The 13,327-nt window shown below is 35.6% G+C and overlaps 1 protein-coding gene and 3 non-coding genes across 4 annotated transcripts; 3 read left to right on the forward strand and 1 right to left on the reverse strand.

Moving 5' to 3' along the window:
* The first annotated feature begins 1,142 nt into the window (after nucleotides 1-1,142).
* Nucleotides 1,143-1,216, forward strand: TRNAI-AAU (transfer RNA isoleucine (anticodon AAU)). The gene has a single exon. It is a non-coding gene; the product is annotated as a tRNA-Ile (tRNA).
* A 1,134-nt stretch (nucleotides 1,217-2,350) lies between these two features.
* LOC130748933 (photosystem I P700 chlorophyll a apoprotein A2) lies at nucleotides 2,351-3,970 on the forward strand. The gene has a single exon (XM_057602182.1). The coding sequence runs from the start codon at nucleotides 2,483-2,485 to the stop codon at nucleotides 3,869-3,871; it is 1,389 nt and encodes a 462-aa protein (XP_057458165.1). The 5' UTR covers nucleotides 2,351-2,482; the 3' UTR covers nucleotides 3,872-3,970.
* Nucleotides 3,971-5,649: 1,679 nt separating this feature from the next.
* On the forward strand, nucleotides 5,650-5,721 carry TRNAG-GCC (transfer RNA glycine (anticodon GCC)). The gene has a single exon. It is a non-coding gene; the product is annotated as a tRNA-Gly (tRNA).
* Nucleotides 5,722-11,059: 5,338 nt separating this feature from the next.
* On the reverse strand, nucleotides 11,060-11,206 carry LOC130709700 (small nucleolar RNA snoR135). The gene has a single exon (XR_009010177.1). It is a non-coding gene; the product is annotated as a small nucleolar RNA snoR135 (small nucleolar RNA).
* Nucleotides 11,207-13,327: the final 2,121 nt, after the last annotated feature.

Raw genomic sequence — 13,327 nt, forward strand, 5'->3', positions numbered from 1 at the left:
ATTTTATACATCGGGTGGGTATCCATGGGTATGGATACATCAATATCCGTACCCGCCCCATTAATAAATGGATAATGGAAATATCCATTAAATAAATTCATGGATACCCATGGGCACGGATAATTTTACCCATAGTGGGTTTTTATCCGCGGATATCCACGGGTGTGGGTAATTTTGACATCCCTAGGTGCACATTCAACATAATAGAGAAAGAGACATAAGTGACACACCTCATAATCAACTCCATCAAGATAGAGGAAACCTATCTAGAAGAGAGTGTCTCTAAGGAAGTCCCACTTCACCCTGTCATATGCCTTGGCCATATCGAGCTTAAGTGTCACAACTCTTTGATAACTGTTATCTTCTTCATATAGTGGAAGTATTCAATCACAATCATGAAATTATCTGTAATGAAATGGTTAGGCACATAAGAACTCTTGGCCTCATCAATAATATCTGGCATAATCAATCTCAACTTTTTTTTGGTAAAATCAATCTCAACTTATTACCGTTGTTTTCGTGGCCCGCTTAAAAAAAACATTACATAGGCTAATGGCTCGATGATACTGACTAGTATTTTTTACTTTAATAATTCTCAATGTTTTATTCTTTTCACTGATTGAGCAGACAAAATACTGATTATGTATCCATTCACCTAAAACAGTATTATATTAATATCAACATTGGTGACCAAAAAAAAATATTAATATCAACATTGGTCAAATAAAAAAAACATTGGTAAAGTCAATTTTTTTAATATATTCTTTAATTTAAAAAAAATAATAATCTAAACACATTTTCATTGACAATTAATTACAATAATGTACATATATGAATTTTAATTATTAACTTTCATCATATATCTTATATAAAATGATCATTTATAGTAATTTAAAAATGAGTAGTGATAGTTTACTAATTTATACGTACTTTAATATATTTTATTTATACTTTCAAAAAAATTCATCAAAATTTAATCTTGAATAATTACACCGTCAGTATATTTTTTTAAGTTAACGAAATTTGAACAATTACCAATTTCATCAAAATTGGGCTGAATATTATTCTTTCGCAGTATTAAGCTGGAGATTGCGCGATAACATTGTCGTTGAATACATTTACTGCTCAATTACTTTCAACTTGGCCTATTAGCTCAGTTGGTTAGAGCGTCGTGCTAATAACGCGAAGGTCACAGGTTCGAGACCTGTATAGGCCAATTATTTTTAAAAACTATTCTGAAGTGCTGTGTTGGGTTTTTTACTTTTTTTCTTTGTTCGATAATTGCTTCAATGTTCAAATGTTATGCAATTTGGCCCAAAGAAAATGTCATGCAATCAGAAAAAAAAAGACCACCTCCCTAGTCCAAGAAAATTAAACCCACAAAATACACCAAACCCAAAATTTATGATAAGGAATCGCGTCACTATTTTTTATTTCATAAATAAATGAAGAGCTATTATATAAGCTTTAAGAGAAAAAAAAAAATTGATGATTGCTTAGTCATAGAAAATATACATGTACATGCATATAAGTTAAGGAAAAGTTTCCAAATTTGTAGTTCATCACTAAATAATCAAGTGGTGTTTCATAAATCCTTTATGACGAAGCATTAATACTTTTCACGGATCGTTTACTTAATTGTATCCTCTAACTGAATGCATCTGTCAGTTTAATGCTTGTGACATTCATGAATCTCTAAGTATCTAGATTAACAAAAATTTAGTGATTTTTTTCTCAAGAAGTGGTCGAGATATTGTTGTAACGTCATTATTCATTACCTCATGGTAAATCTTCAAAGGTGTATCATTCTATGATGTGTAAGATTCATAACGCCCTCTGCCAACTTGCAGCCAAATGATTCTTCACCTCTCGCTCAAATTAATCTAGATTTGTAGTTTTTCACCTTCTCTTTTTCTCTCTTTTATGATATCATTTCTCTGATCATTTTGATGGACTCAAAATAGATAGTGCCGTTCAGAGAGATAGTAATCATCCTGATATGCAATTATCTTTTATTTATTCAAGTCGATCCAATTCAATTTGTTCTTTAAAGGAAAATTGATATGAATAATTAAGCAAGAGTAATTGTCTGGCAGTATTCAAAACATTTAAGTATGAAAGAAAAAATTTAAGATTGTTACCGAAATGGAAACCTAGCGTTTCATGGTTTAAAAATGCCGAATCCCGCCTCAATCATCATTTGTCAGGACTCTTTGGAGTTAGTTCCTTGGCTTGGACAGGACATTTAGTCCATGTCGCTATTCCGGGATCTAGGGGAGAATACGTTCGATGGAATAATTTTTTAAGTATATTGCCTCACCCCCAAGGATTAGGTCCACTTTTTACAGGTCAGTGGAATCTTTATGCTCAAAACCCCGATTCCAGTAGTCATTTATTTGGTACCTCCCAAGGGGCTGGAACTGCTATTTTAACACTTCTCGGGGGATTCCATCCACAAACGCAAAGTTTATGGCTAACCGATATGGCACACCATCATTTAGCTATTGCCATTCTGTTTCTACTTGCCGGTCATATGTATAGAACTAACTTCGGTATTGGGCACAGTATAAAGGATCTTTTAGAAGCACATATTCCTCCCGGGGGTAGATTAGGGCGTGGACATAAGGGTCTTTATGACACAATCAATAATTCAATTCATTTTCAATTAGGCCTTGCCTTAGCCTCTTTAGGGGTGATTACTTCTTTGGTAGCTCAACACATGTATTCTTTACCCGCTTATGCGTTTATAGCGCAAGACTATACTACTCAAGCTGCGTTATATACTCATCATCAATACATCGCAGGATTCATTATGACAGGGGCTTTTGCTCACGGAGCTATCTTTTTTATTCGAGATTACAATCCTGAGCAGAATGAAGATAATGTATTGGCAAGAATGTTAGATCACAAGGAAGCTATCATATCCCATTTAAGTTGGGCCAGTCTATTTCTGGGGTTCCATACTTTGGGACTTTATGTCCATAATGATGTTATGCTTGCTTTTGGTACTCCGGAGAAACAAATCTTGATTGAACCCATATTTGCCCAATGGATACAATCTGCTCATGGGAAAACTTCATATGGGTTCGATGTACTTTTATCTTCAACGAATAGTCCGGCGTTCAATGCGGGGCGAAGCATATGGTTGCCTGGTTGGTTAAACGCTATTAATGAGAATAGTAATTCTCTATTCTTAACAATAGGACCCGGCGACTTCTTGGTTCATCATGCTATTGCTCTTGGTTTACATACAACTACATTGATCTTAGTAAAAGGTGCTTTGGATGCGCGTGGTTCCAAATTAATGCCGGATAAAAAAGATTTTGGTTATAGTTTTCCTTGCGATGGTCCGGGACGGGGCGGTACTTGTGATATTTCGGCCTGGGACGCTTTTTATTTGGCAGTTTTCTGGATGTTAAATACGATTGGATGGGTTACTTTTTATTGGCATTGGAAGCACATTACACTGTGGCAGGGTAATGTTTCACAGTTTAATGAATCTTCGACCTATTTGATGGGATGGTTAAGAGATTATCTATGGTTAAACTCTTCACAACTTATCAATGGATATAACCCTTTTGGTATGAATAGTTTATCAGTCTGGGCGTGGATGTTTTTATTTGGACATCTTGTTTGGGCTACTGGATTTATGTTCTTAATTTCCTGGCGCGGATATTGGCAGGAATTAATTGAAACTTTAGCATGGGCTCATGAACGCACACCTTTGGCTAATTTGATTCGATGGAGAGATAAGCCAGTTGCTCTTTCCATTGTGCAAGCAAGGTTGGTTGGAATAGCCCACTTTTCGGTAGGTTATATATTTACTTATGCGGCTTTCTTGATTGCCTCTACATCGGGTAAATTTGGTTAATTTACTTATTTATTGTATCCACAAGAAACATCATTTTAAAATTTCTATGGAGAAGGGGAATCAATTTCTTATATTTCTACACCTCGGATCCGACTTCTATCCTACATTTTCCTAACTTCAAGATACTAAAAGCGTCCTTGGCAGGCAGGGGGAGAGCTTCCATAGCAGATGAATTTAAAAGCATAAGCAGATTGAGCTTAGCACTTTGAAGAAAGCCTTTGGCCAGTTAAGAGATCAACCTTCGTGGACAAATATAAATAGGCAGCTATAATGCCGTGCCGTGAATAAGATAGCCACGAGGAGGTTCTCTATAAGTTGAGGCACAGAAGGAACTCCAATCGAATATGCCCCTAGTCAATATACGAGATAAGCAAGGATCAATCAAATAGCCACGGGCAGCTGTTACAGAATACGCAGCACATGAATACCATTTCTGGATTGATGGTCAATCAGTGAAAATCAGTTATGCAACTTTTGAAGCGACATAAACTGACAAGCTCCACTTTTCTAAAAAACCAGAAAACTTCATTCCTATCTTCTAAGCTTATAAAGTCGAACTTTTTTAATGAAAGATGGGAACTAAGAAGAGCAAGCACAAGCAATGGGATAAATAAGGAATAGCACAGGAACCTAAAACTACCTTATCAAATCATATTAAAAAGAGAAGTCGATCCCCAGTCTGCTTTGACTAAAGATTTTATTTTTTAATACGGTAGTTATCTCTTCAAACCAATTATCCAAAAGAGCCCAATAAGGGATAGCAAGAGAAAGCCCTTGCCTCTTTTCATGCTTCCCGAGTTGGAATAGCAGTTAATCTCAGATTGCTTCAGTCTCATCTCATAAACCCAGGCTGGGGACTCACTATCATATTAATGCCTGTGACAAGGACTGAGAAGACTATTCTTAGCCTGTTATTCAAGAATCTTTCCTCAGAATGGATGATGAATAGAAGCGAGATTGGATTCACGTATATAACAACTACAGATTTGATCCTTTTCTCATAGGGAATCTCGACTAGACGAGGGAGATAAGATATAAAGGCAACGTTGACGCTACGAAAATAAAGTAATTGCATAAGTTAAGTAATGAATGAGCAAATTTATTATTATAATATAAGCTTATTATATTTTACTAGACAGGTCTCCTTTACCGGGGGGTTCACACAGAGAAGTCTTGCTTTTAGTCCATTAGTGACAGTAGGAATGCCATTCAGTCAGTAGGAGTTCAGTAGGTCTTCCAAACGAAGGAGTAGCAATCCGGTTAAAGTCTGCGGTTCTTTAAGTTCATTCACTGTAGGTTCTTTTATTTGCTCTAGTGGCTGGCAAGGGCCAACCGAGAGGGGGGAACGAATGGCTTAGGAATCGACCGGTTCCGAGCAGACTTGTGGTTGTGGAGCTGCAGCTTGTATTATCGTACAATAAGAGGAGCCGTCTTAGGATTAGGAAATGACTGAACTTAAAAGACAGATGCCGCCGGGGCAGGGGAGCTACTTGTCTGGTCTTGCGGTGCACTCACTCCCGTTACGAGAATGAAATGACGCCCCAGCTCGACTCGAGACCAAGACTCCTTCCTTACAACTCGCACCAATAGCGGCCTTATTAGGTCAGGGGCGGCCGGAGATTGATTGAAAAGGCAGCCGCCCCTCCCCCCTAGCCGCCTACCTACTCGTGCTCGTAGCTCGATCGGAGGTTAAGAGTGTGGTCCGGCGGAAAAAGAGAATTCGTCCGTATCAAGTGATACGTTAATTGCTCAGTAGTGCTTCGCCACTACCGTAGCTGGCGGAAATAGCTTAATGGTAGAGCATAGCCTTGCCAAGGCTGAGGTTGAGGGTTCAAGTCCCTCATTCCGCTCCTGGCTTCGTCGTTTAGTGGTAACGAGTGGAGTGCATAAGCCCCTTTAGAGATAGGTTAACCTAATCCTAACAAGTTGCTGGCTTTTGCCTCTTCCATACTGGGCTGGGGGATTTTATCGCTTTATGGCTTATCTTCTAATTGAAGCACATCGATGACTTTGACAGAGGAAGGGAGGCCCGGCTATTGGATAGAGAACTTTTAGAACACAGTAGATCCGTCGATACAGCTTTCTCGCTAACTAGGGTAAGCTTCTTTCTTAGCTCCTTAGCCGCATCTAAATAAAATCCATAACGATGGTTTCAAAAGTCTCGCTCAAGCAAAAGATTTTGGCCTCTGAGATGACAAAGGATATCTTTTCTGGCACTTCTTGACTCTGACTTTCTCGTGAACTACCTTTTCATCCAAGGGATGAAGGAAATTTCTTCTCTTATGCAATTGTCACAGTCGATTCAAGTTATACCCTTCGTCACCACTTTGCGGAAAATCGTTAAGTATCAATATGTTAAATACCCGTGACTCGATTGGTGAAGTAGTATCTCTCTCCAAAAAAGCATGTTTTTTTTTACCGCCGCACAAAGAAAATCTTTTGTTGCGAATGAACAAGATATTGAGGAATTGTCCATACGTAAAATCATAATTATTGATACAGGCCTTTTCCACATAAAAAGGCAATCTTTTGTTACAATAGAAGCAGAAGTGATATCGATTATTCAAGAATCGAAGTCGATTTGCTTTATAAAAAGAGGATATCAATGAACTTCTATGAAATGGTTTCACGGGATTCAGCCAATTATCTTCATCGTGGGATATCATTGAGAAATAGGAATCCGTGTTATCAAAAAATTTTCTACGATTCTTTATAGTATCGAAAGAGTCAATCATCCACTTAGGTATCTTATTGAACAAAAATGGTGATATTGTTCCTCCATTGATCAAGAATCTCGATTTTTGGGAAGTATCATGGTCATCTAATAAGAAGGGTTTCCATTTTTGAAAAAATAAACGATTTGAAGACCTATTGATTCGAACAGCTGATTACAGAGTGGATGATTCGGACTTTTCAATTCATAGATGTGGATCTCGGACCTATGAATGGGGATACTCCCGAAACTCACAAAGAAAAAAGGAAGTGATTTAGACAAAAAGAGAAGAAACTTGGAAAAAAAGAGAAGAAACTTGTACAAAAAGAAACAAAGTGACTTAGACAAATCTTTTTTGTCGATAACCTCAGACCAATCAATCGAATATTGATTAATACGTAATCGATCGAACACTACTTCAAAGCGGTCTACTAAGGCCCTATTGAATTAAGCGAGAGAAAGCTCAATCGATGGGATGGAAGGGAAGCTACTACAGCTGGGAAAGTATCTAAAGTATCTTTGGATATTGGATAGAAGGAGGGGTAAGAGAGGCGCAAAGCCCTTGATAATCTTTGAGACCAATTTCGATTTCGCTCGCGGGGTCGTACGTAATATTACATAAGATTAAGATAAAGTGAGTAAACTTGCTCCTCTTGGCATCCCTCTTCAAGTAGGCTTTTTTCTTCGCTAAGGCTTGGGAATTCTTAGCAACTCAGAGACTGAGTTTCCTTGAATTTATAGCTTTTTAAGAGCTAACTATTTCATTTCGTAACTGGGCAGGCGGGTCGAGCGAACAATCGCATACTCGCATATAGAAAGGTGGGCGAAGACTGAATTACATACAGCCTTTACTGAAGGAAGACTGTGATCCCTTGGATCTCTTGCAAACTTCTTTCATATTTCGAATTAGGGTTCCCATTTAGAAAGTGTAAAGTGAGCCTGAACGCACTTCATAAGTCTTGGTTGCCATTTCGGTAGGTTTTAAATTGAGTCATTAGAGGAAAGGAATAGCAGACCGTGGAAAGCAAGTATCTTTAAACTAAATGGAAAAAGAGCTTATCTTATAGCAGCTCTCTCAGGGAAGCTTCCTTCGGGATTAACCAATAGGGTAGAGGTGAATCAGCTTTCTTTCCTGAGGAGGACGTTTTTCTTTATTTTGATTGAGGCTGCCTTCGCACAACCGGCACAGGGTATTCATAGCTGTTCGGTGACTTTCGCGGTCGCCCTCACTGAACCGACTTGAATCTGAACTACGATTCAGATTGAGTCTTACCGAAATCGGATTTCCTTTTCGTGCCATATGCGCGGGTTCATCTCTCTCGACCTGCTGTTCAGGTTCGACGGGAAGGTTGATCGAGGGGACCCAGACTTTAGATCTCGCAGGAGAAGAACTGACTAGAATAGAGTAGGGCTCCTTCTCTAGTTTCACTTGAAAGTCAAGAAGAATTACTATATTAATTACCATATTGTTTAGAATTCAACTGCACTTGGCACTGAGGCACCTCTTTACTGATAAAAAGAATAGATAGAAAGAAAGAATGAGAACTCTTAGCGATCGGGGCTGTCTCGCCCGAACAAAAATAAAAAAATAAGAGGGAAATCCACGATTTTGTTTGTTAAATCCCTTTTCAACTGAGAAAGAAAACAAGATCATTTCGTTCCATTTTTAGTAGAATAGTTAAGGATATTCCATTAGTAATGAAAAAAGGAGGGTTGATCGAGCTGTCAATTTTGGTCCCTATAGCAAAGTTTAACACTTGTCAATTTTAGTCTCTATAATACTCCCTCCGTTCCTAATTATAGGACTTAGTTTTAAATTTTTCATATTCCTAAATATAAGACCTTTAACAATAGGGGAATGCTAACTTACTCCCACTTGATTTTATGAAGGAGTAAGTTAGCACTCAATACCTTTTCCTTTTGACAAAAAAACCCAACACCCTTTTCTTTCAAGCCAATTAAATCCTAGGTTGTTATGTAATTTTCTTTTTTATATTTTTGATCCAAAAAATATTTATTTTCTCTCTCCTCCCACTTCCCACTTTCTCTTCGGTTCTCCTCCTATTTCATCTATGGTGTCTCCACCTTCTTCTGATGAAAAAAACTCCTCCACGTTTCAGACCCATTCACTAACCACACAACATCACTCTCATTTTTTCCATAGATTCTTTTTCCATCCATGGTGTCTCCATCTTCTTCTCATAAAATTCATCATTTGTGGTCATCCAAAATTAGGAAAATGTATAAAGCCAACTAGCCAAGCACCATTGATGTTTTGATTGTTTTCTCTGGTAAGCAACATAACTAGTTTGAGGAGAGAGAGTAATTTTTTCCAAATAAATGAAAGAAGAAGCCGAGAAGGTAAAGGAGAAGAAAGAGAAAAAGGAAAAAAAGTGATAAATGAAGAGAGAGAAATTATTAATTTTAAAATACAATGAATTTGAAATTACATTAATGCCCTAAATTGTAACTACTTTTAAGAAGAAAATGTTGGAGCTTTTTGTGAAAAGGAAAATGTGTTGAGTGCTAACTTACTCCTTCACAAAATCAAGTGGGAGTAAGTTAGCATTCCCCTTAACACAATACTCCCTCCGGTCCTATTTATAAGCATGAAAGAGAAGAAAAATCTTGGTCCTTTTTATAAGAACCAAATAAAAGTTTGAGCTATATTAATTATTTTTTTCCAATGATGCCCTTATTAATTCTAACTTGTAAAATGTGTCTCATTAATTATTCTCTCTCTTTCCCACTTTCCAATACTAATAATAAAGGGTAATTTTGGAAATTTATTTTAATTCAAGACAAATTTAATGTATTTTATCTAGTTTAACTACATTTCTTAAACTATGTGAATTTTTTTTTATTGCTTATAAATAGGACCGGAGGGAGTAATATAGTAAAAAGTATTCTACTCTCTCATATATACCCTCACATTTATTGTGTGTTTTCAATTCCCAAGTTTTAATTACCACTTGTATGAAAACTGAGAGTAGAATATAGTAAAAAGTATTCTACTCTCTCATATATACCCTCTCATACAATTGTTTTCAATTCCCAAGTTTTGCTGAGAGGGTATATATGAGAGAGTAGAATACAAGTTTTGCTTATAAAAAGTTTTGGTTAAAATGTCCACAATTGTATGAAAACTGAGAGTCTCTCAATTCCATCTCGTCCCGCATTGGTTTTATCGTGTTTCAATCGGATGAGTAGATTCTCATCAGCCATATATAAATTTATCTAAGAAAATATTGTATCAATTTAATTAATTATTATGCATAAAAATATAAGCATTTAGTTTGGAAGTTCATAAAATTTTTGATTTTTGAAAGTAAATTTGTTGTGCCTAAAAGTAATATATTAGGATTAATTTTGAAATTTTGAAAAAAAAGAATGTCATGAAAATAAATTAGTAACCACATCTAAACAATGGTGGTTCAAAGAATTTTCAAAAAATGAAAACCTGAACCACATTTTTTTATATTAAAAAATAAATAACACTCATAAGGAATCAACTCCTAAAGCTTCTTATACCAAACTCATATATCTCTTCTTCCGCCAAAACCCAAACTACATTATATATGCATGTGATCACTCTTTATTTCAAAAAGATTATGGTTTTTCACATTTCCAAACTTAACCTTAATATTTCAAAACATATGTTGCTCCCTCTAATAATGAATAATTATTAATTTTTATATTTAAATAAATAGCTATTATGACTACTCCCTCCGTTCTTATATAAAAATCAAATTGAAAGTGCTCGTGGTCCTTTTTTATAAGAACCAATTTGGAACTTATTAAACATTAATTATTTTTTACAAGAAGGGCAAGGAACGGAGAAATTTTTAAACCGTTGAGCAATAAAAAATAATGTCTTAAATTCTTATAAATTTAAGTGGCAGCAGTGTGTTTAAAATACAAGTTCGAGATTCTTAAAAATTCTTTTATAAATTATAAATAAAAAATTGAATTAATATATGAGTAATTTATTTTAAATTTAAGATTTATGATATATTTTAAAATAAAACATGAATTTTAAAAATTATAGGTTTTTTATTCATAAAAAACTAAAATGTTCTGAAATGTAAGTTCCAAGAACTACATACTACATTTAATTCAAAAAAAAAAGAACTACATACTCCATAACCTAATAGCTAAGCTAGTAGCCGAATAATCAAATTGGGCCTCATAAGGCTCCATATAAAAAAAGATAGGAATCCGTGAAAATTAAAATTCTGATTTGGGTTTCCCCAGCAGCTATTCACCCAAGCTTCAACTCAAATTCAACAATTAGATCATAAATTGTTTCATCTTTATTTAGATCTACAAGATATAAATTTAAAAAGGTTATTTTAAATGGATTGGATTAACAAAAAACATACAAATCAACATGAAAGACGAAACTATGTGACATGTTAATTGGTAAAAAAAAATCAAAATCATGTAAAAACAAGGGAGGGTTTGAAAGAAGGGAAAGATGTAGGGAAAATGATTGTTGTGATATTCAATAGAAAAAAGATGAAGCACAACTGCCCATTTTCTCAAAATTGATGTTGCAGGGAACTCTTTCGGAAGAATGCATTGATTTAAAGCACAAAACCGATACACACAATCCCTGCAAATCTTAAGTATTTGTTCTTGCTATGTCATGAAAAAGCAAATTCACAAAACCCCTAAGATCTGAAACAGAAACCAAAAACCCTAAGCAACAGAAACGATGAAAAGAAAGCAAACGTTGTTTTGAGTCGCAGAAGAGAGACACATTGGAACAGCTACCAGACGCTGTGTATATATAGGGAAGTAGCAAAACCCTAAAAACGATTTTTGCCATATTGTTTGTGGGCTTTGGGCTTGTACTGACTATTGATGACTAATGGACCAGTCTTGCAAATAAAAAAATAGGTGGGAGTTCTTGTTCTCACCATCCTTTTCAATTCCATTTTTCTAAAATAAATCATCCTTCTTTCACCTATTTTGGAACATGTAAACTAGTTTTTTTTATCTTTTGGAAACTAATTTTCAGAATGAAAAAAATAGGGCTTGTTTGATTATTATATTGTAAATTAAAGTAGTCTTTAGTTTTAAAAACTGAGAAATAAACCTTGTTTTGTAACTGTTTTAAGAAATAGTTATGAGTGGGAAAAATAAAAGAAATTATGAAATTAAAGCATCATAAACAACAAAGGAATAATAATGTCTAAGGGTTCATCAATAGTAGTAGAATCAGACTGGTGGCTAGCACTAAAGGATGCAAGGCAATCTGTCAGGTTATTAGCCTTACGAGAATGTGACGGAGGTGAACATCTAAATCCCGTGCAAAAAGAAGGTGAATATCCATACAGATACTAGCGCGCATGAAACCTGAACCTGTCATGGTTAAGGGTCTCCACCACATCCAAGCAATTTGATCCGCAGTACGACTTTCTGATATTCCGCCTCTAAAGCAATTGGAGTCTCATCCTCATTGCACGGAGCTCTGATAATAAGGGATCTCCACCATCCATACTTGCAAAAAAACCAACCTACCAAACATTTTGGGAGTCACTTATAACCTCTCTCATTCCCATATGCTTTTGGGTGTGGCTACACACACCATCAACAGTGAGAAAGGCAAACCCCTTACGAGGTAACAACCAACGCTCAAAACGCAAGGGCTCCAGAACCTCTCATGGCTCCAATCAAGGCAACGACGATCCAAGTACAAGTGAACTTCACTGACCATATATCATCCCCTATGACCTTCTCATTTTGCCATCTCCAAAGCCCCCACCTACACCGCAAAAACGAAGAATGAGCACCCAGAATCTGCACGCAAGCCCAATCTTAAAACTTCTTTTTATTTTTCAGTTTCTAAAACTAAATTTTAAAACATCCCAAGGATAAATAGATCCTTGCCCTTCCTTCACGTTTAGTTTGCACATACTAAAATTCAAACACATCAAATATTTTATGGTCTTTACCGTCAAGCACTTTAAGTGAAACTATAATGATTGTATTATATTTTTTTGTCAATGATGTTTGGAATAAATACCCTAGCCAACAACACTTACATAAGTGGAAATAAATCTCAAAAAGTGATATGTAATGCACAAAAATAAAATATTAAGAACAAGCATGTCCACTCAAGCAAATTGGCTATACATACAGCTGAAACATGATGAAAACCCTAAAGATCATACAATACCTCCTAAAAACCTCAAAATTATCAGAGAAACCAATTAAATTCTTATGGAAATAATATTAACTTCCTAATTAAAAATACAATGTTGATTCACGGACAACTTTTTGGTGTCCAAACACTTATTTTGTGGCAGTTTTAGACCATCACAAAGTGAAAAACTTGACAAAATACGTTCTACAATAGTCTATAATCTTAAGAAATAGAAGTGTTGATTTACAGTACCGTGGTTCACCAATCTTTTTTGTGAACAATACTCTCATTTTAACAACACATTCGGCTCTACTAAATTGCAACTATGAGAGAAACACATATCTTGGCTTCATCAGCACAAATAGGTTTAATTTGGTTTGGTCATATACTCATATATTATTTTAAGTAGGTTTAAAAGATCTCATTTTATGATATGCTCAAGACCACATACATTTGGGTGGCCCAGATTTACTCAGTTATTATGTGGCGAAATGTGCATTTGGAAAGTGCGTGAAACCAACTTGTTCTTGTTCCACAGGAATTGACTGCAACTTAATTATATCACAACAAAAGAAACTGTGGGGAAAAATAT

The sequence above is a fragment of the Lotus japonicus genome, chromosome 3 (assembly GCF_012489685.1).
Source record: "Lotus japonicus ecotype B-129 chromosome 3, LjGifu_v1.2".
Taxonomy (NCBI): domain Eukaryota; kingdom Viridiplantae; phylum Streptophyta; class Magnoliopsida; order Fabales; family Fabaceae; genus Lotus; species Lotus japonicus.

Bases quoted from the DNA above. Each gene is read 5' to 3' on its own strand.
- LOC130748933 (XM_057602182.1), top strand. From the start codon at position 2,483: ATGGCACACCATCATTTAGCTATTGCCATTCTGTTTCTACTTGCCGGT.